The 27,148-nt window shown below is 46.3% G+C and overlaps 1 protein-coding gene across 1 annotated transcript in view; it reads left to right on the top strand.

Annotated features, from left to right (window-relative positions):
• The window catches only part of LOXHD1 (lipoxygenase homology PLAT domains 1), a 146,014-nt gene that overhangs the window by 43,269 nt on the left and 75,597 nt on the right, over positions 1-27,148 (top strand). Inside the window, exons 12-18 of the mRNA XM_077346719.1 lie at positions 2,097-2,232; positions 6,879-7,033; positions 9,542-9,702; positions 19,236-19,312; positions 20,945-21,141; positions 22,207-22,399; positions 26,263-26,423. Of these exons, the coding sequence (XP_077202834.1) occupies positions 2,097-2,232; positions 6,879-7,033; positions 9,542-9,702; positions 19,236-19,312; positions 20,945-21,141; positions 22,207-22,399; positions 26,263-26,423 (1,080 nt within the window). The remainder of the gene's footprint in view (positions 1-2,096; positions 2,233-6,878; positions 7,034-9,541; positions 9,703-19,235; positions 19,313-20,944; positions 21,142-22,206; positions 22,400-26,262; positions 26,424-27,148) is intronic.

The raw sequence follows: 27,148 nt of genomic DNA, 5'->3' as shown, positions 1-27,148 counted from the left end.
ATGGGAGAGCAAGGGCTATAAAACACAGTTAAGTAGCTGAGTGGCAGCAAAACCTCCATGCAGAAAAAGCTCTTCAAGTCAGGCAAGTAATTGCAAAGATTTCATTAACTGGGTGACCGCCCTACCTGTTTGTGCAGAATGCAGTAAAAATATCTAGATGATAGTAAATTAAGCTTGTTAAAGCCTGATTTACAGACAGGAATGCCTGAATTCCACCCACTTTGAAATTCAAGTTCTTTGGTAAGGAACTCTGTGATATTTCCCCCCCCCCACACACACACACCCATTCCTCTCTCAGAGCATAGTTTGAAAATGTGAAGGCAGAATCTGGGGATACTCAGTTCATGTGTTATGGATTCCATGTGGAATGTTAGATGTGTGCTTGGTGTAACGGTTAGGAACACAAACTTCTAATCTGGCATGCTGAGTTTGATTCCCTGTTCCTCCTCCACATACAGCCAGCTGGGTGACCTTGGGCTAGTTACAGCACTGATAAAGCTGTTCTGACTGAGCAGTAATATCAGCGCTCTCTCAGCCTCCCCTCCCTCACAGGGTGTCTGTTGTGGGCAGAGGAAAGGGAAGGTGATTGTAAACTGCTTTGAGACTCCTTTGGGGAGAGTTAAGCGGCATCTAAGAACCAACTCTTCTTTTTCTTCAGTAGTCTCAGGGCTCTCTCAGCCTCACCCACCTCACAGGGTGTCTGTTGTGGGGAGAGGAAAGGGAAGGCGACTGTAAGCTGCTTAGAGACTCCTTTGGGTAGAGAAAAGTGGCATATAAAATCCAACTCTTCTACTTCTTCTGCTAGGAATTTTTATGCAGAACTAAATTACCAGAAGCTGGGATTGCCAGCTCCTGAAGATTTGGGGTTGAGCCTGGGGAAGACTAGGACCCTTAGTAGAGTACAGTGCTTTAGAGGCCACTCTCCCAAGCCTTGTGAGGTAGAAGTGAGAGAGTTCTAAAAGAACTGGGACTGGCCCAAGTTGGAAGCGTGGGGAATTCAATCCAGATCTTTCCATTACAGTCCACTACTCTTAACCATGATACCACACTGGCTTTCAAGGCTGCACTTTTGGGTTAAAAAGTCTAGACTCCTGACAAGGAGAGGTATTGTGTCCTTCCCCCGTGCACATGAGCCGCTGGGCATTATTTTGTGTTGCTTCCAGGCTGCAGTCGTTGCATTTCTTGGAAAATGCTGTCTAGATGGTCATAATTAGAGGGAAAACATACAGGACCATTGAAAAATTCTTTATAAAGCTGCAGTGCAGCCTGTCTTCCCGAAGCTGAAAGAGGGCTAAGGGAAGAGTGCTCCCACCGCCCCTCTTTGTGTGATCATTTGGGCAGGAACAGAACTCAAGGCTCCACTGAGCTGAGGGGGAGTGGGGCACTCGGCTGTAGGTTCTAGAACTTTCTCGCAAACTTCTTCGGGGTAGGCCTGCTCTGAAGCAGTCCCTTGGGTGTCTGCACAGGAGACACTGGGAGGAACTTCAGTTACGGGTAAGGGCACCCTTGTTTTCTCCGACTTGCTGCTGTCCCTTCCGCAGCCTGCTCTCCCCGTTGGCTCTGTGAAGTTCCAAACGTATTTTATGGTATAGCTTTTGCCTATAAAGTCATCAGAACGAAGGTGTTTGCAGCATAAACCGGAATGAAATGGATTTTGTCACATGTCAGCCGAAGCCAGGCTCCTTTTACATTCTGAGAACAAAGAACTTGACAGCATGTTTAGCTGAATTTCCAGGCTGTAGAAGACATAAAGTCTTAACAGCATCCCAGCAATTCACAAAGCCTCTATCACCTTATGATTTTGCCTTCCTTCACCCTGAGTCCTATTCTTCTCCTTCCTTCCTTCCTTCCTTCCTTCCTTCCTTCCTTCCTTCCTTCCTTCCTTCCTTCCTTCCTTCCTTCCTTCCTTCCTCCCCCCCTGAGTTCCTATTCTTCTCCTTCCTTCCTTCCTTCCTTCCTTCCTTCCTTCCTTCCTTCCTTCCTTCCTTCCTTCCTTCCTTCCTTCCTTCCTTCCCTCCCTCCCTCCCTCCCTCCCTCCCTCCCTCCCTCCCTGCATCCCATCCATTCTGATGGTCTCCTCCTTGTTTATTTCCAAGGTGACCCTCTTGAAAACGCTGACAAAGGAGAAGTACACCTTCAAGTGCAACCGCTGGCTGGACATCAACGAGGACGACAGGGAGATTACGAGGGAGCTCCCTGCCGAGGGCCCGCTGGTGACGCAGATTCAGCCAGGTGAGAAGAGATTGGTCCTTGCCAGGACTTCAGTAGCAAGGACGGGTCCATTTTGGTCCAGCACAATCTAGAGAGGTGGTGGGTTGTTTCCCCTAGTTGCCGTCTTTGCAAACGCTTTAGCAAGGATGAGTTCTGCAAATCTACATTGTCAGAATATCCACCCTTCCTGAAGACCTCACGGCACTGGTCCCAGGTCATCGGAGATGTCCAAAGAGAACCACAGCTGGTAATTTGGCCATACCTTCATGCCACACAGAGCTCCTTCCAAGAAAGAGGGGTACACATTTGATTTAAATTAGGCACATTCTTTAAAGATTGGGAGGGACAGGGAAGGGAGTTTTTGCACCCCAGAGGGAAAGAGACTCTGCTGCTTCTGGCTCTTTGATCTATATAGCTCCGTTCTCCAATAGCTGTAGGTCCTGCTTTTCCTGTTCTTCTCAGGTTCTGCTTAGGCACAAGTTTTCCAGCCTGCTGCCAAAACAGAGGTTCTTGTTTCTGTTTTGTTTTGTTTTTAATTTCAGGTTCTTGGAATGATGCATCTGCCAGCCTTTCAGGATGTCCATGCAAATGGCTCCTGTTCCCCCACCCAGTTCATCTTGTCCACATATTTAATGGACCCCAGAACTCAAAACCTCTCACCGAGTCTTCTTACTAGTCAGCCAAAAGCAGACCTTTCCTGTCTTCCTCCAACGGGTCCACCCAAACCTCCACTTAAGGCTCCCCTGATTCATGTTTGTGTGCAGACGTATCTTGCTATACGCCTCCAATCAATAACCAATGGGCCATTGTTTTAGCCCAGCACAACATGTATTCCAGAGAGCCAGTTTGGTGTAGTGGTTAGGAGTGCGGACTTCTCATCTGGCATGCCAGGTTCGATTCTGCACTCCCCCACGTGCAGCCAGCTGGATGACCTCTTCTTCTTCTTCTTCTTCTTCTTCTTCCTTCTTCTTCTTCTTCTTCTTCTTCTTCTTCTTCTTCTTCTTCTTCTTCTTCTTCTTCTTCTTCTTCTTCTTCTTCTTCATCAGGACTCTCTCAGCCTCACCCACCTCACAGGGTGTCTGTTGTGGGGAGAGGAAGGGAAGGCGACTATAAGCCGCTTTGAGCCTCCTTCGGGTAGGGCAAAGCGGCATATAAGAACCAACTCTTCTTCTTCTTCTTCTTCTTCTTCTTCTTCTTCTTCTTCTTCTTCGACTCCACTCGCCATAAGCTCAGAGGGGTCGTTCAGCCAAAAGCGGAGCTTTGTCTCCCCGGATCTGAGCCCCGCTCGGTAGTCCCACCTTGCTCGTTGATCAATATGCAGAGGAGATCTGTTCCCGAGATGTTGTGAGGATGATTAGAATTGCAAATGCTGTGATTAAAATGTCAACAAACCTTTGATGAAGTTTATTTTTAATCCACCATGAAGCGGTTGACAGAACGGAACTGCAGACGTTCCCCGGTTGGGTGCTGTTTTCCAGCTGCATGGGGCAGATAGAGGCAGCCTGCTGGAAGCCCTGCAGGAATCATGGAATCCCAGAGTTGGAAGGGACCTCCAGGGTCATCTAGCCCAACCCCCTGCAGAATGCAGGACACTCACAACCACTTGTTTGTTTGAGAAACGCTTCTGGATAGCAGTGCATGTGAATGTGATTTTGGGGTACTTGTGGTACTTGTGGACTGTAAGCTAAATATGAGCGCGCAGTGTGATGTGGCAGTAAAGAAGGCGAATGCAGTCTTGGGCATCACATCAGAATCACAAGATGTCATAGTCCCATTGTATATGGCACTGGTCAGACCACACCTGGAGTACTGTGTGCAGTTCTGGAGGTCTCACTTCAAGAAGGACGTCGATAAAATTGAAGGGGTACAGAGGAGAGCGACGAAGATGATCTGGGGCCAAGGCACCAAGCCCTATGAAGATAGGTTGAGGGACTTGGGAATGTCCAGCCTGGAGAAAAGGAGGTTGAGAGGGGACATGATAGCCCTCTTTAAGTATTTGAAAGGTTGTCACTTAGAGGACAGTGAGGAGTGATTCCTGTTGGCAGCAGAAGAGAGGACTAGCAGTAATGGGTTTTAAACTATGTGTAGAACAATATCAGATAAATATCATGAAATATTATTTCAGTCAGAGTAGTTCAGCAGTGAAAGGTGCTGCCTAAGGAGGTGGGGAGCTCCCCCTCCCTGTCAGTCTTCAATCAGTGGCTAGAAGGATCCTTATCCTGGATGCTTGAGGCTGATCCTGCATTGAGTAGGGGGTGGGACTAGATGGCCTGCATGGCCCCTTCCAACTCGCTTAGTTATTATAATCTTAGGCTTAGTACTAACCTTAGCACGGGTGTAGGTAGGCTTAGCACACTCTGTTAAAGCAAGCGCATAGCCAGCACGTCGTAGTGGTTAAGAGCAGCAGACTGTAATCTGGAGAACTGAGTTAGATTCCCCACTCCTCCACGTGCAGCCAGCTGGGTGACCCATCCACAATTCTCTGTTCAGACTGTTCAGACAGAACAGTTCTGCTAGAGCTCTCTCAGCCTCACCTGTTGTGGGCAGAGGAAGGGAAAGGTGTGTGTAAACTGCTGTGGGTCTCTTTTGGGTAGTGAAAAGCAGGAGATTAAAAAAAACAGCTCTTCTTTATTTGAGGGTCTATGTATGTGTACACCAGATTCAGAGAAGCTTCCATCTTAGGAAATCACACGTCCCCATTCCCTAGTTTTCCTTTCAAGCAAAAGGATCTGCAACATGGCCACTAGGTGGCAGCTCACATGAACACATACCTACCAGCTCTCATCTGTTCAGTCGTAGCAAGCCTGGTGAGAGTTGGAAAAAAAAACGCAATAATAAAATGCAACTCTAAAATGCCATTAGGGCCCACAATACAGCTCGCATGGCACCTCTTCTGCACAGGCATCTGTGGCAGTCAACTCCCCCAGCAGCTTCATTTTAAAAGGCACTGCATAATCTTAATGAGTCTGTCCTTTGAGCACTTCAGTGGGCCTTGGCCAAAACAGGGAGGTTGTTAGGTTCCCACTGGCCCCTGGTGGGGGGTGGAGGGGGAGCGTAAGGTTGCCAGCTCCAAACTGGGAAAATTCTGGAGATTTGGGAACGGGCCCAGGGTAGCACAATGCCATAGAGTCCACCTTCTCCAGGGAACTATTCTCTGTAATCTGGAGATGAGCTGTAATTCTAGGAGATACTCAGCTCCCACTTGGAGGCTGGCACGCTACAAAGGGATGACTTAGAATCATAGAGCTGGAAGGGATCTCCAGGGTCATCTAGTCCAGCCCCTCTGTGGAATGCAGGAAAGTCACAATTACCTGCCCACCCACAGTAACCCCAATTCCATGCCCAGGTGATGCCCCCACTTCAGAATCTCTGGCTAGGAGGAAATTTGCCTTCTGACCCCAAAGTGGCGATCAGCATTTCCTGGGCATGCAAGAAAGGGCCACAAGAGCCAAGCACTGCCTTCTGCCCACCCACTCACTATCTGCCCAAATTTGCAGAATCAGCATACCTGTCAGATGGCTCTCTAGCCTCTGCTTAAAAACTTCCAAAGAAGGAGAACCCACCACCTCCCGAGGAAGCCTGTCCCACTAAGAAACCGCTCTGACAGTCAGGAACTTCTTCCAAATGTTTAGCCGAACGTTCTTTCGAATTAATTTCGACCCATTGGTTCTGGTCTCATCGCAGTGTCCTGTGAGCTATTCACATGAGTAGAGTTCACATTTTAAGGATTCACGATATGGCCCGGGCCAGCCCAAGCGTGTCAGACCCCGGAAGCTAAGCAGGGTCAGCCCTTCTTTAGGAACATCTGCCACCCTCTTCACAACACCCAACAATTTAAAAACACAGGCTATGGAATGCAGGAAAAGTAACTTTTCTCCATCTAAAGAGAGGGTCATTGTACATTTCGGGTAGGCTTCCTTTTGGGTAAATATGGTAATAGACCCGTGGAATTAAATCAGTATGTTTGGTGTAGAGCCAGTTTGGTGTAGTGGTTAGGAGTGCAGACTTCTAATCTGGCATGCCGGGTTCGATTCTGCGCTCCCCCACATGCAGCCAGCTGGGTGACCTTGGGCTCGCCACGGCACTGATAAAACTGTTCTGACCGAGCAGTGATATCAGGGCTCTCTCAGCCTCACCCACCCCACAGGGTGTCTGTTGTGGGAAGAGGAAAGGGAAGCTGAATGTAAGCCGCTTTGAGCCTCCTTCGGGTAGGGAAAAGTGGCATATAAGAACCAACTCTTCTTTTTCAGTAATATCAAGGCTCTCTCAGCCTCACCTCCCTCACAGGGTGCCTGTTGTGGGAAGAGGAAAGGGAAGCTGAATGTAAGCCGCTTTGAGACTCCTTTGGGTAGAGAAAAGTGGCATATAAGAACCAACTCTTCTTCTTCTTCTTCTTCTTCTTCTTCTTATGCCGTATGACTTCAACTGCAGACGTTCTGTACCATTGCTCGGAGCCTCTGTTTGGTTTTATGATTCAAGCAGGGACGACCGGTTCTCGTAGATGTTGGAAGCCCAGTAATACTTCCGGAGAGAGCAGCCCTGTGGGAATTGTGAGCCGTGATACAGAACGCCCTGGTCTATAGCGACTGCGGCCAACCATACGGGAAGAGGCATCACCAGCCTCATCTCTGACATTGTGGGTTTTTTATTAACCTGTGTCTTTGCAGTGATAAAGTACCGAGTGACTGTCCAGACCGGGTCGGTGAGCGGAAGCGGAACAGATGCCAAAGTCTTTACTTGTCTCATCGGGGACCAAGGAGATACCGGGGACCGTCTCCTCTGCAATAGCGTGAACACCACCAATAAGTTTGAGAAGGGCAGTGTAAGTTTCTGTGTGTGTGTGTGTGTGTGGTTGCTTAAAAACCCCACGCAATCCATGTGAAGAGGCAGGAAGAGAGCGTGAGAACAATTCAGCGACAGAACCAGAGACAATGAAAAAGAGTTGGTTTTTATACTCTGGTTTTTGTACCCGGAGGAATCCCAATTGAAATTAATCTGTTTATTAATTTTAAGACCTGAACTAGAGCATTTAGAAGAAGAGTGTGGTCTTATACCTCGCTTTTCAGTACCTGAAGGAGTCTCAAGGTGGCTTACAATCGCCTTCCCTTCCTCTCCCCACAACAAATGCCTGGTGAGGTAGGTGGGACTGAGAGAGTTCCGAAAGAACTGCTCTGTGAGAACAGCTCTAACAGGATTGTGACTAACCCAAGGTCACCCAGCCTTTCCCTCCCTCTCCTCCCTTTCTCAGCCTCATCTACCTCACAGGGTGCCTGTTGTGGGAAGAGGAAGGGAAGGCGATTGTAAGCTGCTTTGAGACTCCTTCAGGTAGAGAAAAGCGTGGCATCAAAACCAACTCATCTTGTAAATACTCTAATTTAGGTCATATACATTAACCAATGGATTAAAAGCCGTCTCTCCGACATAAACAAAGATTGCCAACTGATCTCCTTTGAAGTAGGGTAGGGATAATCTTGTGATATAGAGACAGGCATCCTTGCTCTATTTCAAACACGGCTTTTGTTTTCATAGAGACGCCCCCCCCCCCCCCCGACCCATCCCAATCTTCTGCCATTCAAGTGCTTGACTGTCATGGCTGAATAGGCTGGCACCTTTCCAAAACTATCCTCTTTGTGTTGTCCCCAATTAATTTGGAGAACATCCCTCTCAAATTACAGGTCAAACGTCTCTCGGCCTAAAGAGACCGAATTTATGTTATCTACATACATTAGGATGGAGATGTCCTTGCCTGCATCCAAGGAGGAGCTTTTAAATTCAAGAGTGACACCGCTAGTATAAAAATCAACTGAGAAAAGTGACGGTGAATGACCTTGCTGAGTACCCCCCGAGGCCCGTATGTCAACTGTCGGCTGACTGTTCTTCCCTAGTTGGACTTTCGGGTGTGTGTTGCTTAGCTAATCAGAATAATCATTTGTCCTCATTAGTATGGACTGGCTCAAGTCAGGCCTGTCTTAGTTGATTAAGAGGAAAGCTGAGGGCAAGTCTACGAAGGCAGCACAGGACAGGAATACCTTTCCCTCGCCTCACAGCATCTTTCAGATGGTGCAGAGTAAAAGAGGATCGATCTTCTGGCCTTTGGACCCCCCTTGGTTTCCCTCTGTCATTGATTTTTCACCAGTCCTTGTCTCATTGATTGCTGTGACAAACCCATCCCCGTTTTCGGTCTTGATGCACCAACGTCCCTCTAAGGTGGGCCCTCAGTTCCAGTAATTTTGCAAACTGTGGAACAGAGGAAGACCAAGAAAGAGTAGGCTTTTATACCCTGCTTTTCTCAAAGCATCTTACAAATGCCATCTCCTCCTCTCCCAAAAAGAGGCAGGTGGGTCTGAGAGAGTCCTGAGAGAACTGGGACAGGCCTCATGAGTCTCAAAGTGGCTCACAATCGCTTTCCTTTCCTCTCCCCATAGCAGGCACGCTGTGAGGCAGATGGGGGCTGTGATAGCTCTGAGAGAACTGGGACTGGCCCAAGGTTACCCGGCAGGTCACACGTTAAGGTTGTCGGCTCTGGAATGGGAAATACTCGGCGATTTGGGTGGTGGAGAGCGGTTTGGACAGAAGAGGGACTTCAGTGAAGTATAACCATAGTGTCCACCCTTCAAAACAGCCATTTGAACTGATCTTGGTTGTCTGGAGATCAGCTGAAATAGTAAACCTCCAGGAGCCGCCTGGAGGTTGGCAACCCGACTTAATGTGGCTGAGTGAGGCATCCAGCCCGGTTCTCCCGCTTAAAGTCCACCTCTTGGTGTCGTGGTTAAGAGCGGCGGCTTCTAATCTGACCAAGCTGGGTTGGATTCTCTGCTCCTCCACATGCAGCCAGCTGGGGCGACCTTGGGCTAGTCACAGTCCTGCTAGAGCTGCTATCGTAAGCCCAGCAACACCTACCTCATGGGGTATTTATTTTGCGGAGAGGAAGGGGAGGTGACGATAAGCCTCGCTTGAGACTCCCCCAGGTAACAGAAAGCCAGGTAGTATAAAAACCATCTCTGCTTCTTCTCTTAATCTTTACACCATGCTGGCTATTGCTGGTTCTGTGATATTCAAGAGAGACGGGCCCATTCTGCACACGTTGGTTAATGCACTTTCAATGCACTTTAGAAGTAGATTTTCCGGTTCTGCACAGGAAAATCCAGCTGCCAAAGCACACTGAAAGTGCATTATCCTGTGTGTGCGGAATGGGCCATGGTGACAGAGACAGGACTCGCCCCTGCTTCTCCCTGGGCCCTTTGGCTGCTGTTTCCGCATGAAATCATCTGTGTTTCTGGCCCTTCCTCCGCTAACCCCTTCCCCTTTTCTTTCTCTCCTTCCGGCGAAGATCGACGAGTTCATCATCGAAGCCGTTGACCTGAAGCAGGTGAGGCGGGTGAGGATAGGGCATAACGGCAGAGGAGGAAGCAGTGGCTGGTACCTTGGCAAAGTGATAGTGAGGCGAGATGGACAGCCAGAGAGTGAGGCTGTGGAGTTTCCCTGCTACAGGTACTCGACACGAACAGGCTCTGCAGGGCCCTGGGAGTTGGCTCGAGCAGGCGGTCCGTTTGGCTGGGAAGGAGATCTTATTGCAGTGGCATGAGGCTGACTTTTTGGCGGGCCCCGGACTGGAGGACTGGGCCGGAAAGTGGAGTCACTCCAGCGTCTGTGTACCTTGCAGGGACGAGGCTGTAGACTTTGCCTTTTCCCAAGATCTGGAGTTTCTCTTGAAGGCGGGCAGTGTAGATTCGCCAATGACTGCCAGGGGTAACATATGACCCTCGCGGTGGTCCCTCACACACAAAAACTTGGCATTACCTTTCTTGAACAAAGTTCTAGGCATGTATATCTCATGAGCCCAAGAAAGCCATCGTTTGGGTCTCTTTTTCACACCCATCCGCTTGAGGATCAATCTCTAATTTCCTTTGAAATTATGCATGTGGCAAATTACGAGAGAGAGAGAGGACATGAGCCCTTACATGCATAAGTACAAATGCTCAGATAGTAAGAACTACTTCTTCCTTGCCCTGCAGGAATCATGGAATCATAGAGTTGGAAGGGACCTCCAGGGTCATCTAGTCCAACCCCCTGAAGAATGCAGGAAAGTCACAGCTACCTGCTCACCTACATGGCCCCCAATTTCATGCTCAGATGACGCCCCTTCCTCCCAAACTAGAATCCCTGGCCAGTCTGGCCTGGAGGAAATTCACCTTCTGACGCCAAAGTGGCGATTGGCATTTCCCTGGGCATGCAAGAAAGGGCCACAAGAGCCAAACACCCACACAATCCCTTCTGCCCACCCATTCACAATCTGCTCCTGAAGCAGAGTCAATACTGAAAACAGAATGGTTCTGAAAATACACACATAAACCCCAGACCACCTTCTTATCTAGTGACACGCATGGAATCATGTGGCATTTGCACAGCAATGCGTGGTGCAATCCGGTACAGGTTTACTCAAACATTAGATCCCTACTGTGTTCCGTTACTGATTAAGTCCACAATTGTTAAGAGTTAATTCAAGGTTAATTCACACATAGCCAGGATGTGTTCGGACGTGTCATTTTCAACAAAATTAAAAAAAACCCTCCTATGCTTTTAAAAACATCCCACTGCTAAATCATGGCTTTTGAAAAACCCAGTTTAATGCAAAATATAAACTCGTTTTTAATATACAATCTGGATTGCTAATCTTAAATGCATTGTTAGCTAGTGCAGGGGTAGTCAACCTGTGGTCCTCCAGATGTGCATGGACTACAATTCCCATGAGCCCCTGCCAGCAAACGCTGGCAGTGTGCTCATGGGAATTGTAGTCCATGAACATCTGGAGGACCGCAGGTTGACTATCCCTGAGCTAGTGTATTAAATAAGGATTTCCAGCAGGTTGGGGAGGTTCATGTGAATCCCCGAATTAGTCGGCCAATCAAACAATCAATCAATTAATTAATTAATTAAAATGCTGTCGATCCTTTTAATTAGGCAATGCCCCTGTGACTTCCTAGTGACGATCGGAGAGCTGGTTCTTGGGAGCTCTTTCGTTGCTCCTGGGACGCCTCCTTCATTGGCTTTTGCTTCCATTTATCCATTATTTTTGGAAACTGGAAAAAATTTAGGAACAATACAAAGAATGCACTGGCGTGTCAACCAGGGACTTAGCATAAGAACAAGCTTTTTGGATCTAGAACAGAGCTCCATCCATTACTCTGGAGGGTCAACAAACTAGGCACAGAGGTCAAGGCCATTCCCTTACGTTGCCTCAGAGCACTTGGATTCAGAGGTTGACTGCCTCTGAATGTGGAGGTTCCCCTTACTCACAATGGCGAGCAGCTACAGATGGATCCTGTTTCTATACGGTCCATAACTCAGAAAAACACACTTCTGTGCAGATGGCTATAGAAGTCCGACTCATTATACGAAAGCACGGCAGAGTTTTATTTTTTTTAAAAAGAACTACCCATTTTCAATGCCGGGATTTAGCTTTACAGATTAAAGAAAGGATGTTATTTTCCATCAGAAATTTTGGTTTGGCGGATATGCAAATGTGTGCAAATTTAATGAGCCGTCTAAAGCTCCGGCAATTATGCCACGGTGGCCTCTTCAGTCAAGGGACAGACCTTGTCCTCAGAAGCACGGCAGAGATTCAACACATTAAAAGCATTAGACCCCCACGGCTATGTTAAATATTTCACCTCCGTTCCCCTTTTCTTTCTGCAGTTATTCTTGCCTTCCCCCCCCTCCCCCCAAGCACAAACTCTAAAAGGCAAGGTTATGTGAACATTATCTTCTCTTCTGGAGAGTACACATGCTTTCAGATAGCGGTGATCGCTCTGGGAAATATTGCATCGAAACTCAGGAATGGGACTCAAGCCAAAATCTTGTTTCAGCTATTTATTACTGTAGGCATTTTCTTTCTCTGTTCCTTCCCTCACACAAATATCCCAGAGAACGGAGAGCAATACGGCTTTGGCCGTTCAACAAATTCATACATATGTAGTCATTTCAATTCAATTTCTTTTTTAGACCAGCATAAAAGATACGCACACGCAGGTTACATTGTCAGCGATAGGGTTGTGAGTGTCCTGCATGCGGCAGGGGGTTGGACTAGATGACCCAGGAGGTCCCTTCCAACTTTATGATTCTATAAAAGGGAAAGAGAAAAAAAATATGCAGATTATAGACAAAGGACAAAATCATCAATAGTCATTCATCCCAAGAGTCAAATAAACACATAGCTGATATTTGCCAAGGCACTCCGTTTCCTGCGGTCAAGGAAGCAGAATTTGGCAACAGATTACGAAATAGTAACCTCTTGGTCCAAGCAGGAATTTAGTCATCAGAGACGCAGTTGGAGGAGCATGCTTTCAGGGTCTGAACCAAAACAGGAGAGGGATTATACGGTTTCTAACTTCATTATCAAGTCCCCAATAAAGTAAATATATCAGAAACCATCTCCATGACATTCTCAGGACAAGGGCGTTGACTAAAGGCCAATGTTGGAATCTCCCGATTACAGCTGTTGAAAGGGCATCAAATTATGTTCTGGGACAAAATATGGGGAAGTAATAGCAGAAAGACAGGGGGCAGGGTAGCTTCCTGCCCACAACTTTAGATCTTTATAAAAATCAGGGAGAAGTACCTTCTCCATCTGCATCTAAATGTCGATGAGTCGTTGACGAACCACAGACTTGGCCCTACATCAGTTGTTCTAAATCTAAGTCACAGCTACCTGCTCACCTACATGGCCCCCAATTTCATGCTCAGATGACGCCCCTTCCTCCCAAACTAGAATCCCTGGCCAGTCTGGCCTGGAGGAAATTCACCTTCTGACGCCAAAGTGGCGATTGGCATTTCCCTGGGCATGCAAGAAAGGGCCACAAGAGCCAAACACCCACACAATCCCTTCTGCCCACCCATTCACAATCTGCTCCTGAAGCAGAGTCAATACTGAAAACAGAATGGTTCTGAAAATACACACATAAACCCCAGACCACCTTCTTATCTAGTGACACGCATGGAATCATGTGGCATTTGCACAGCAATGCGTGGTGCAATCCGGTACAGGTTTACTCAAACATTAGATCCCTACTGTGTTCCGTTACTGATTAAGTCCACAATTGTTAAGAGTTAATTCAAGGTTAATTCACACATAGCCAGGATGTGTTCGGACGTGTCATTTTCAACAAAATTAAAAAAAACCCTCCTATGCTTTTAAAAACATCCCACTGCTAAATCATGGCTTTTGAAAAACCCAGTTTAATGCAAAATATAAACTCGTTTTTAATATACAATCTGGATTGCTAATCTTAAATGCATTGTTAGCTAGTGCAGGGGTAGTCAACCTGTGGTCCTCCAGATGTGCATGGACTACAATTCCCATGAGCCCCTGCCAGCAAACGCTGGCAGTGTGCTCATGGGAATTGTAGTCCATGAACATCTGGAGGACCGCAGGTTGACTATCCCTGAGCTAGTGTATTAAATAAGGATTTCCAGCAGGTTGGGGAGGTTCATGTGAATCCCCGAATTAGTCGGCCAATCAAACAATCAATCAATTAATTAATTAATTAAAATGCTGTCGATCCTTTTAATTAGGCAATGCCCCTGTGACTTCCTAGTGACGATCGGAGAGCTGGTTCTTGGGAGCTCTTTCGTTGCTCCTGGGACGCCTCCTTCATTGGCTTTTGCTTCCATTTATCCATTATTTTTGGAAACTGGAAAAAATTTAGGAACAATACAAAGAATGCACTGGCGTGTCAACCAGGGACTTAGCATAAGAACAAGCTTTTTGGATCTAGAACAGAGCTCCATCCATTACTCTGGAGGGTCAACAAACTAGGCACAGAGGTCAAGGCCATTCCCTTACGTTGCCTCAGAGCACTTGGATTCAGAGGTTGACTGCCTCTGAATGTGGAGGTTCCCCTTACTCACAATGGCGAGCAGCTACAGATGGATCCTGTTTCTATACGGTCCATAACTCAGAAAAACACACTTCTGTGCAGATGGCTATAGAAGTCCGACTCATTATACGAAAGCACGGCAGAGTTTTATTTTTTTTAAAAAGAACTACCCATTTTCAATGCCGGGATTTAGCTTTACAGATTAAAGAAAGGATGTTATTTTCCATCAGAAATTTTGGTTTGGCGGATATGCAAATGTGTGCAAATTTAATGAGCCGTCTAAAGCTCCGGCAATTATGCCACGGTGGCCTCTTCAGTCAAGGGACAGACCTTGTCCTCAGAAGCACGGCAGAGATTCAACACATTAAAAGCATTAGACCCCCACGGCTATGTTAAATATTTCACCTCCGTTCCCCTTTTCTTTCTGCAGTTATTCTTGCCTTCCCCCCCCTCCCCCCAAGCACAAACTCTAAAAGGCAAGGTTATGTGAACATTATCTTCTCTTCTGGAGAGTACACATGCTTTCAGATAGCGGTGATCGCTCTGGGAAATATTGCATCGAAACTCAGGAATGGGACTCAAGCCAAAATCTTGTTTCAGCTATTTATTACTGTAGGCATTTTCTTTCTCTGTTCCTTCCCTCACACAAATATCCCAGAGAACGGAGAGCAATACGGCTTTGGCCGTTCAACAAATTCATACATATGTAGTCATTTCAATTCAATTTCTTTTTTAGACCAGCATAAAAGATACGCACACGCAGGTTACATTGTCAGCGATAGGGTTGTGAGTGTCCTGCATGCGGCAGGGGGTTGGACTAGATGACCCAGGAGGTCCCTTCCAACTTTATGATTCTATAAAAGGGAAAGAGAAAAAAAATATGCAGATTATAGACAAAGGACAAAATCATCAATAGTCATTCATCCCAAGAGTCAAATAAACACATAGCTGATATTTGCCAAGGCACTCCGTTTCCTGCGGTCAAGGAAGCAGAATTTGGCAACAGATTACGAAATAGTAACCTCTTGGTCCAAGCAGGAATTTAGTCATCAGAGACGCAGTTGGAGGAGCATGCTTTCAGGGTCTGAACCAAAACAGGAGAGGGATTATACGGTTTCTAACTTCATTATCAAGTCCCCAATAAAGTAAATATATCAGAAACCATCTCCATTACATTCTCAGGACAAGGGCGTTGACTAAAGGCCAATGTTGGAATCTCCCGATTACAGCTGTTGAAAGGGCATCAAATTATGTTCTGGGACAAAATATGGGGAAGTAATAGCAGAAAGACAGGGGGCAGGGTAGCTTCCTGCCCACAACTTTAGATCTTTATAAAAATCAGGGAGAAGTACCTTCTCCATCTGCATCTAAATGTCGATGAGTCGTTGACGAACCACAGACTTGGCCCTACATCAGTTGTTCTAAATCTAAGCCTATTGTGGATAGGTTTTTTGGTTATCCTGGTAGACGACGGGATGCATACCCCTGCAGCCACACGCAACAGAATCCTCGTGCCCATTATCCTTTTCTCCACTGACGAATCAAGCTTTAGGGAACCGTTCTCTGCTGTCCTTGAACCTCTTTATCTCTGTCAGATAGAAGGGTCACATGACTGTCGGCCATGGAAGGGACTGGACAAAATGGCTGCCTTTCATGCAAAGGTCACGTCATGGGCTCTTGAGAAATTTGAATTCAAAGGTACACGGCTACTGCATCCTCCTCCATTCTGAAGGAAAACCTCTCTCCATGACAGGCCAGTTTTGGAGGCTCCCCCAGTTCCAGTCCTGCTGGTCACGGAAGGCTTCCAAACGCTTTTTTGGCTTTGAGAGGCTTCTTTCTTCAGGATACAGATTTGACTGGGCTAGAGCCAATGGGTGTCTCTTGGGGTGGGTGCAGATGTTACACTCACCACAAAGGCAGCACTGAAAACTGCCTTTCTGTGGTGAGTGGCCCTGATTATGATGAAGACCAACACGGGAAAGGGTTAATGTCAATGTTAAAAAAATTCTAAACTACAGAGAACAAGGAATTTGGGGAGGGGTGTGGGGAGGGTTCATTCAATCTGACTCTTTGGGGTATGCGGACAGGGACTGTCACCTGTCGACTGTGTTCCTCTTTTCCTCCTTCCTTTGGCACATGACAACCTTTTTGGGCTGGTTCCGGTCCCCACCATCATTATTCAAGATACCAGGCCCTTGATGGGTTAAGGTTTGGTTTCAAACCTTTGGTTAAGGTTTGGTTTGGGCATGTTCTTGTTCTGCTGGTTCCTCATGCGAGTCGCAATTGGGTATTCGTCAATTCGCACCCACACAAATGTCTTGGATCATGCCATCTTCCTGGCATGGAATCGCCTGCTTTCTGAAAATTCGGCCTATCTGCTAGCAAGAGGGTAGACAACTTGCAAAATGTCCTGGTTCAGGTTTAATAGGTGCACCTCCAGGCATTGCTGACTGCCACCTTGAAATCATGGCTTTGGTTTCTCGTGGCTACCAGGCGAGCAATGGGATCAAGGGCATTATCTCAGGAAGCTCTTCCATTAAGGTTGTTACCCATGTGGCGAGATGTCTTTCCCGTTGACTTAAACTCTAGTCATTGGATCCTGGTCCCAGGATGGGAACCCTGAACCAGCATCAAGGACTGCGTGGTACACAAGTACTAAGGACTGGTTTGTGACAAGGTAAAATGAGAACCCGCTGCCTTTCTTAAGTCACAAAGGATCCTGGTCACTTCTTGCATGTTCTTTACATTTCACACTTGGTTCCATTCTTGGCCTTGTTCCTCAAAGTGGCGATGGTTCTGGTCTTCTCTGTTCCTGTCACGTGACCTCTCGCCCACCATAGTGGAGGATTATCATTCCAGACCTGAGCCTCAAGCCAAAAGTGTCTTCACTGCCCTCCAGATCTCTCCAGGCTCCTTTTGTCTGACCCCATATTTTAGGAAATCAGAAGGAACAATAGCAAGTAGGGTATGTACGAATGTTCGACTGAGGATGTCGAGCAAATGTTCAGTACGATATGTCGATGAACGAACACAAATACCCCTGAATTTTCCAGGAAGACAATTTCAGAAGGCAGCCATGTTGGTCTGCAGTAGAACAGCTAGATTCAAACCCAGTATCGGCCTTAGCAACCAGATTTTTGGGGGTTTTGAAAATCAAAACTCCCTTTGTCGGATACATCAAAATCTTATACCCCCAAAACCTGGTTGGTCTCTATGGGGATCCTGGACTTGGATCTAGTTGATCCTCCATGTTACCCATTTGTTGAGTCATTTTAGCAAGGTTATGGCTCTTCTTTGCATTTTAAGGTTTAGATTCATGGGGTATACCATGAATCTTGCTGGACTGCCCCACTTTTGACCGTAGGGGGAAAGATTAAATGTTTGAAAGCTCTGACATATTTTTGAACAAACCTAGACAAACAAAGTTAACATGTAGAGCAGAAGAGCTCTAGGCTAGCCTCTTCTCTGAATTGCTCGCTTTAAGTGGTGGATTGTTTTAATTATTTGATCCCCCACTTGCCATCTGAAATGGTATAGCCCACCCATGAATAACATTGTTTGATGTTGCTGATCATGTAGTCGAGCTCTTATATTGATGACCAGGGGTGGGGGGAATTGGGCTGCTCCATGTTTCCTTCGCTGTTCCAAAAGTCTCATTATATTTATAATGGTTATCATTATCGCTATAATAAATATCGGTACAATTTGGACTTATTGTGAAAGCATGCTACAGTTCCTACTGTGTGATTCTTTGGTAGAAATTCACTCTGATGTGGGAAAAGATTGTGAACAGATCCCCACTCCCACCTTGTCCCCCAAGGAGCTTTACGATCCAGAAATACAAACCTGTTGTGATCCATGACCTCAGCGAAATCCAACTGGCTTCAACCAGCCCGGGCTCTCACCTGGTCAAATAAGTTGCCTGTAGAGACCCGGGCCTGATAGAGCTAACAAAATTCCACAGGGCCTGTAAAATGGCACTCTTCCACCAGGCCTATGGTTGAGGCCAGGATGACAGAGGTACAGCTATGGTCCTCTTCCACCTCCCCTCCTTGTACCCTAGTTTCCTTCTCCTGCTACAATTTCCCCCTCCACCTGTGGATTCTACTCCGTCACGGGGCAATATGGAATGATTAAAAGATGGGTCAATGGAAATGGTGAAAATATTGTTTGAAATATAATAATAATAATAATAATTATTATTATTATTTGAATTTATTGCCCGCCACTCTTGGCAAAGCCAGCTCGTGGCGGGTTACAAGATAAAATAAATAAATACAATCCCCTAAAAATCCCCATAAAACACAGTAGTTAATAAAATACAATCTAACAAGGACATGACGGCAGACCAACCCCCCCCCCCCACCTACCCCTGTGGGGGACCAGGGAGAAGCAGCTGGCCACCATAGATAGAACATGGTGGAGTACCTCCCCTCCTTACTCCTCCTTTGGAGAGGGGGCACAGATCTTCTCTGGCTTCAACCATAGACCTGGTGGAATAGTTTTATTATGCTTCAAAATGGGTTTAATTGTGAATGTATATTGTGAGTGGCCCTGAGCCTGCTTGTAGGAAGTGGTGGCCTAGAAATCAAAGTATAAATAAGGTATACATAAAATAAATACATTTGAATTAGGAGTATTGGCTTGAGAACCTCTCCTCCCTTTCTCCCAATTCCTTTTCATTGTATTAGAGAGCCGCAGCTGCTGTTCAGCTCATAGAGTACCAGGCCAATGCACTACTACCCGTATTTGCCGGCGTATAAGACGACTGAGCATATAAGATGACCCCTCAACATCTCCACTCAAAATACAGTACTATGGGCCACTATGGGCAACTATGTCTTTCCCAACTGAAGTGCACCCAGCGTATAAGACGACCCCCCCACTTGGAGGCGTGTTTTTCAGGGGGGAAAAGTAGTCTTATATGCCAGCAAATACTGTACTTAATTCTTTGGAATTCTGATGCACCACAGTGGAGGGAACTTGTTGCAAGAAGGTTTAATCAGACCCTTTGTTTGAGATTTCCCTAACGACACCTCTAACTACATGGCATTGTCTTTCCCTGAGCATTGTACTTTCCTGGATTTTGGTGAGCTTTCTCGCGGATGATGGGTAATAGCAGATAACTAACTTTTGTTTGCCAACCAGATGGCTTGACAAAAACGAGGACGATGGACTGATTATTCGGGAGCTAGTGCCGGAGGGGAGATCGTATATTCTCGAAAGTGAGTTTGCTCTGTTTTCCCTGAATCCCTTAGGCTACACTCTTTTTTCAGCTTCTGGGAAAACATTATTTCAACCTGTCTCCATTCCTGATCCGTATTGGGCCTCCTGAGTTAGAATGACGAGATGCTCTATATTTCAGTCTTTTTGCTTGTTACCTCTGAGTATCTCCCTTGCTTCTATTGTTCCTTTTGCCTTGCATCTCAAGATATGGCTGCCATCTTCACTCCATACAGTGACCCCCTAATAGTCTCCCGATTTTTCTGAATGTCACCTGAGATCTATAGATCACCCGTGTTAAGAATCGCAGGTGCAGATTAGGGGCAGAGGGACATATCAACTCAAAAAGATGAGGCTCCCACCCCAAAAAAGGTAACCTCATATCAGGCTTACCACCTTCATTCTTTTAATTCATCTTTCCCTGTGCCCTTACGTTGTCACAATAGGCCGGGGGTCTCTGACCTTTTTCAGCCTGTGGATATCTTTGGCTTTCTAACATAGGTTCTTGGTGCTCTAGGAGGTGGAACCATACACGCTCACAAAATGGCCACCATAGGGGGAGGAGCCATGCATGCACACAAAATGGCTGCCATTGGAAGTAGAGACCAAGAGCAGAGGACAAGAATAAGTTTCTAGTGGGAAAGAGAGAAAAGAAAACCATCTAAGTGGTGGCAGCTTCCACCAGAACATCAATTTAATCAGCACAGATCTCTAATGGCCAATCCAAAGCTCTCTTCAGCAGAATGCCCCCCTGGCCTCATCCACTTTCTCAAACCACTTGGCAGGCACCCGGAAAGGTGTTGGTAGGGGTCATGACACCCATGGCCGCTGCAATGGTGACCTCTGCAACAGACATTTTATTGAATTGTGGGTTCAATAAAGTGCAGAGTTGCTCGTGTGCCAAACCATCAGCTCCTGATTGATCTCACACAACTGAATGAAACAACACCCCACCAGTTTCCCGCAAAAGTCTGTGACTGGCCCCAAGCGGAGCCCCCTGATTGGGTAACTACAACACCCAATAACCAGCTAGATCCTTAGAGCTAGCCAATGGCCATTAAGCATCCTTGATGCTAGGGGTAGCATCCAAGCTCTCTCTGTTGCACCGCATAGACAACACATGTACCTGCTCATAGACATTTCATATTTCACTAGCCCCACTCCGAGACAAAAGTGTGTTCAACTGAATGTCTGCAATGAACCTTCTGGGTGTTAAACTGAATGCATGCAGAATATTGGACCCTGGCTATATTTGGATGGGAGACCTCTGAGAAACACTAGGGCCATGATGGGGAGGCAGGCAATGGCACATCATCTCAAAACGTCCCTTGCCTGGCTGCCAGACAATCCTCAGTTGTGGCTGTACTACACACACCATACGATAAATGAGTAATGATTAATAATCCCATTCAATTGCAACCCGACTTTTTGCATGTGGAAGTCACTGTGTGGACTCACTGCATATGTGTGGAGACTGACGGCAGGGCCTGATTTTCCCACTTGCCCTAACCCAGTCTTGAGAATCACACTTCATTTCCTAGCTTCTCTTTTTCCCATCTGGGTCTCCCTTTACTTGGATCCTCCACAAAGCGGTGACTTTTCACGCCTTTGTGTACACATGAATATCTCTGTAGATGTTGGGTACCACATCAGCATAAAGACCGGAGACGTCCCTGGAGCCAGCTCGGATTCCAAGGTTCTGATCAAGCTGTACGGAGAGAAGGGAGACACTAAAAAAGAATTTCTCTTGGTTTCCGACAACGACTTAGAAGATCAGTTTGAGCGAGGCCGGATCGATATCTTTACGCTAGACACAAGGGACATCGGGAAGGTATGAGAGGCACTGCAGATCCGGTTTGAAGTCATTACAAGGAGGGATTGTGTTGCCTTTGGTTGTGAAAAGTTCATTTAAGCAATGTCAGATTGATTTAAAAACACCTTCTACGGAGCTTCTAGTGAGCTGGGTTTGATTCCCCACTCCTCCACATCAGGGGTAGTCAACCTGTGGTCCCCCAGAGGTCCATGGACTACAATTACCATGAGCCCCTGCCAGCAAACGCTCATGGGAAATGTAGTCCATGGACCTCTGGGGGACCACAGGTTGACTACCCCTGCTGTAGACGTAATGGTCTCAAACTGTTTAGGGCAGGGGCAGTCAAACTGCGGCCCTCCAGATGCCCATGGACTACAATTCCCATGAGCCCCTGCCAGCATTCACCAGAATTCGCTGGCAGGGCTCATGGGAATTGTAGTACATGAACACCTGGAAGACCACAGGTTGACTACCCCTGCTCCACATGATATATAAGAGAGTGAAATAATATATTTGTTATTATTGTTCTGTAAAGAGAATCTTAGTGTACCAAACTGTTTTGTAAAAGAAGGCCCAGAAAACTTATTCCTGTTCTTGATTGTATTTTGAAATGTCACCAAGGATGATATGTTCTAATCTCAAGGCCAGAGACAGTTGTTTATATCAAGCCATTGTTTATGTTACCATAGGATTGAGAAAGAATGGGGAAATTATTAATATGAGTCTTAAAATTACCCACATGGATATGTTTCCAGGACAGGAAGAAGATGAAACAGACTTCCTCCCTGTTACTCTGCAGCACCACCCCTGATCGGAGCTGGTATTGCAGGTTCTGTCCCAGAAGAGACTGAGTTTTATGAGCAGCCAGTAGGGTTCCATCTTTTCCCGTAATTCTCTTGATACTGAGCTGGCTTTGCAGTCTTAGCGCATTTCAATGCTTAGCTAGGCTCCTTATCCTTGTGCGCTTGCTTATCATCAAATCCCCAGCCCTGATGTTCTTTCACCCCCTGCTTCAACAGTATTTAAAATAAATGTCAGTGCCAAGTAACCCACGCAGACTCTCTTGCCCTTTTGTTTCTCAAGCTCAAACGGCTCCTGATCGGGCATGACAATGTCGGGCTCCAGGCCGGCTGGCACCTCGGCAGTGTTCAAGTGACCATTCCCGTCCATGGCCTGCAGTACAACTTCCCATGCAACCGATGGCTTGACAAGAACGAAGCCGACGGGAGGGTGGAGATAGAGGTCTACCCAAGCGAGATCGTGCCGATTGAGATACGTAAGGGATGCCCAGTGCTTCCTTAGTGTTTAGGTTAGAATTTGTGGGGAGATAAAGGAATGGGGCCAATAAAGGTAAAGGTAAAGGTATCCCCTGTGCAAGCACCGAGTCATGTCTGACCCTTGGGGTGCTGCCCTCTAGCGTTTTCATGGCTGACTCAATACGGGGTGGTTTGCCAGTGCCTTCCCCAGTCATTACCGTTTACCCCCCAGCAAGCTGGGTACTCATTTCACCGACCTCGGAAGGATGGAAGGCTGAGTCAACCTTGAGCCGGCTGCTGGGATTGAACTCCCAGCCTCATGGGAAGAGCTTTCAGACTGCATGACTGCTGCCTTACCACTCTGCGCCACAAGAGGCTCTTAATGGGGCCAATACCAGTACAAAAATGGTGGGGAGGGGGAGCCTAATGTTGTTTGTCCTCACCTACTTTGGTTGCAAACAGAAAAGAGCTGGAATGTTTCTGACCAGTACAAAAGTCCCATTGTACGGGCCATGTGTTGTTCCCCAGCAGACACAAGCAGGGCTTTCACACACAATAAAATAACACACTTTCAATCCACACTGTGCACTTTAATAGAAGAAATGGCAACATTCCCTTGTGTGTGGTCACGGAAGTGGGTTGAAACTGCATTATTTAGCATGTGTGAAAGCATCCAAAGACCTAGCAATGTGTAGATGGAGCTACAGAATGTGGGCTCAGGTATATATGGTACAAATATATACCTGAACAATACCTTAGCTTTAACTCTTGGATATATTTGTTTATTTTTGTTTTGCTTTTTGGAGGTTTCCTGGGCAACAGGAGTTGGGGAGGGAGGCAATTCTCACAGGCAAACAGGATCATGCCAAGGGGGAGGTTGCTATAAATTGGTTCTGCTGGGATTCTCTGGCATGACATGGGTTCTGTTGAGCTTGCACTGCCTCTCTGGCCCTGGCTTCTGCAGTGTGAGGTTGGTTCTTTTGATTTGAAAATACTGTTGTTTGCTTCAGTTGATTTGGCTCGGATTCTGTGGTTTGTCATCGGATATATTGGTTTGTCACATTAGCCCCGTGGTCCTGCTGAGATTATCTGATTTGACATTGGTTCTATCTGGCCTTGTTGATTCTGTCTGCATGAAGAGGCTTTTGACCAGGGGCTGCTTGCTCTTGTGTGTTTGCCTATTTTTTGCTCTGGAGAAAGCATAGGATTTATTTCTCCAAAGGAAACAACGGTGAGTGACTGGGGGCACTTTGTTCAGGGACCCATAGAATCAGGCCCCATTGACCAACTCACTTGAAACTGGTGTGTGTGTGTGTGGGGGGTATTTAGAGGACAGGAAGCACCAGGTCCACTGAAAATATGGTGTCATTTGCTTGCAAAATAACAGCTTGATCCCACCTTCCCCAGAACGATTCCTCATATGGAATAACGTTCCCAAATAATTTCGTGATTGGTGGGGACCCAAATTCAAATAATGAACTTGTGTCAGAGACCCAAATATTCCAGAATGCCAATAATTATGCCCTCCCTAAAATCCAGATTTTTTAAAAATACCATTATTTTTCTGATATGGATCTCTAGATGGAATCTTTGTAAAAAATGAGTGGCCATGAGGCTTCTAGAAGCTGCTGCCTGTTAAGCCAGAATACTTCATTCATTCATTCATTCATTCATTCATTCATTCATTCATTCATTCATTCATTCATTCATTCATTCATTCATTCATTCATTCATATCAACAAAGCTGCATACAGGGTTGTCATAGAGCTGGAAGAATATTTAACTACGAGATGATCAAGTATTGTACAGTGATCTTGTGTTGAACAACCCTCTCTAAATCCTCCTTGTTCGTCTGCCAGAAAATTATTCTGGTCCAGCCAATCCTGAAGTTTCCACTGAAGATATTTTGTGTAGAGTTTGCTTACTATGCTTAGTAGACTTATCGGTCTATAATTGGCTGGCTTACCAGGCTGCAGTGTACCTATCAAATTTTTGATCTCAGAAAGTTGAACAGTAGGCCATAAGGGAAGATCATCCAAACTTCCTGAGTTTACTTGGCCATTCATTCATTCATTCATTCATTCATTCATTCATTCATTCATTCATTCATTCATTCATTCATATACCACCCCTCTCAGGGCGGCGAACAACAATTTACATCATATTATAATAAAAACGATACATTTCTATTTACAATAAAACCAAACTAATACAATTTAAAATCACAATAAAACCGTTGTCAACACCAACAATTATTACTGAGATAGATGGTAAATTAACCAGCTATGATGTTATTGAGAGGCGGTGTCAGTGGCAAGGAGGAAGAAAGGGACAGGAGAGCAGCCTGGCATTTTGCTGTAGTTGTCTGGCTGGCATCAACCATAGGCTGGGGGGAAGACCTCCATCTCCTAGGCCCTGTGGAACTCAGCATGGATCTCACTGGGGAGCTCCTTCCCCCAGGCAGGAGCCAGGGCCGAAAAGGCCCTGGGTCTATTTGAGGCCAGGTGTATTGTTTGAGGGCCAGGGATCCTTAGCTGATTCACAGTGTTCCATCAAAGAGCTCCCTGGAGCACATATTCAGAGAGGTGGTCCCTCAGATATGCAGGGCCCAGACTGCACAAGGTCTTAAAGTTTCAAGCAAGAATCTTCAACCCAGAAGATTTCAGAGTTGTCCTCCCCTCCATTGGAAGACTGCTCTGGACTTTCAAAATCTACCGGGATGATGAGAACATGAAACATCACGTTGCTTCTTGCCTCTCTCTGCCACCCGAACCCAAGCGCCTAATTTAATTTGGCAGGCTTCCATAGGTCTTAATTTCTGCCTTCTGAATAAATCAGGAAAATTGAACCCATTATCTGAATGCGTCGAAACCTTAGTTATAAGGCTCTTTTAAAAAGCCCAAATCCATTTACACATGTCAGTCAATTAAAACCAACCAACCCACCTACTCTACACTTTCTGTACTGCGAGAAAAGCCCAGCTGGATCAGAAGAGAAGTCTGTGAAAAGGAGAGGAGAAGAGGGGCTGTGGCTCAGTGGCACTGCATCAGTTTTGCATTCGGAAGGTCCCAGGTTCAATCCCCAGCATCTCCATTTAAAAGGATGAGGTGTCTGATAAGTGAAAGACCTTTACCTGAGAACCCAGGGAAGCTGCTGCCAGTCCGAGCAGACAATACCAACCTTGATGGACCAAGGGTTTGATCCAGTCTGAGGCACCTTCAAGTCAATCTCCCATTGTGGTTCATTAGGAGCCTCTGAGAAGCCCATAGTCAGGAAACTAATGAAGTAACTAAATGTTTTATTTATCTGTACCACCCTTTCCTGGTGGGCTGAGGGCAGCTGACAGCAAAGTTGAAAACATTTTAACACCAGTAAAATAATAATTTCTCCCTGTGGCAGGGGCTCATGGGAATTGTAGTCCATGGACATCTGGTGAGCCACCATTTGGCTGCCCCTGTTGTAGAGCCTACCCCCCTCACCCCAAGCCCACAATGGATGGCAAAGAGCAAGGAGCTGTAGAGCTCTCTCCTGAATATTTTCCAGCCTTCCAGCTTCTGAGATTTTGGCACGATTTCATGAATATTTTCACAACAATAGGAACCATAAACTTGATTTTTAACAAACGAACATCCGAGATTCTCAGGAGATCGCGATCATTGGCTACTGCCATGTTCTATCGTTACATTGCCTAGATAAGATGGAACCAAAGGAGTTGGAAACCTTTAATAATTCCTATTTCCATTTGTTTGTTTTTAAATGCATGATTTTAGGCCAAGTGTGAATTGTTGCATCTTTGGGTCTAGAATTCTGCAACGTGTGAGGACAATCTTAATTTCCACCATGCCATCTTCCTCCTCCCCCCTCTCCTGTATCTATCGTATAGTGATAAATTATGAGGTGATTGTCGTTACGGGCGACGTCCGGAATGCCGGCTCGAATGCCAACGTCTACATGCAGATGTACGGGGAGCTTGGGAAAACGGAGGTGCTGGTTCTGCAGAACAGGTCAAACAACTACGAGAGGGGAGCACAAGAACTCTTCAAGGTACACCGTTTGGGAGACAGGTCCTTCTGGGGCTTGCTTTCCCCTTCCCTAGGAATGCTGTACAACTGGATTTTTGCAAGACATCAAAATTAGGTGGGATTTCGGACCCTGTTCCCCTAAGGCTCTCACAAATTCAGCTTACCCTATATGCTCGTGTATAAGCCTAGTTTTTCAGCACCTTTTTCACACTGAAAAAGCCCTCCTCGGCTTATAGGCAGGTATATACAGTAATTGAAATAAAAGCCTGCTCCAGCCAGCCAATCATTGCATTGCCTTTTGCAAAGGTGCACAGCAAGCTGAGTTTGCTCTGGCAGCTTGTAGGACATCAACGGTTTGAGTGATGGAGTCTGATCTTTTTTTTCCCTTTCGCCTTCAATGGCAAAGGGATTGGCAATGCTGGATGGGAGAGCCTGTGATGATGGGGCATTTCCCTCCCACCCTCGGCTTATATGTGAATCAATAAGTATGCCCAGGTTTTGTGGTAAAATGAGGTGCTTCGGCTTATATGCGGGTCGGCTTATCTGCGAGTACATGGCTGCCCAACCAAACGATCTTTATCTTTAGAATCATAGAATCATAGAGTTGGAAGGGGCCATACAGGCCATAGAATCATAGAATCATAGAGTTGGAAGGGGCCATACAGGCCATAGAATCATAGAATCATAGAGTTGGAAGGGGCCACACAGGCCATAGAATCATAGAATCATAGAGTTGGAAGGGGCCAT

This window comes from Paroedura picta, chromosome 7, assembly GCF_049243985.1.
Source record: "Paroedura picta isolate Pp20150507F chromosome 7, Ppicta_v3.0, whole genome shotgun sequence".
NCBI lineage: Eukaryota > Metazoa > Chordata > Lepidosauria > Squamata > Gekkonidae > Paroedura > Paroedura picta.
This window is presented reverse-complemented; position numbering and strand designations above follow the sequence as displayed.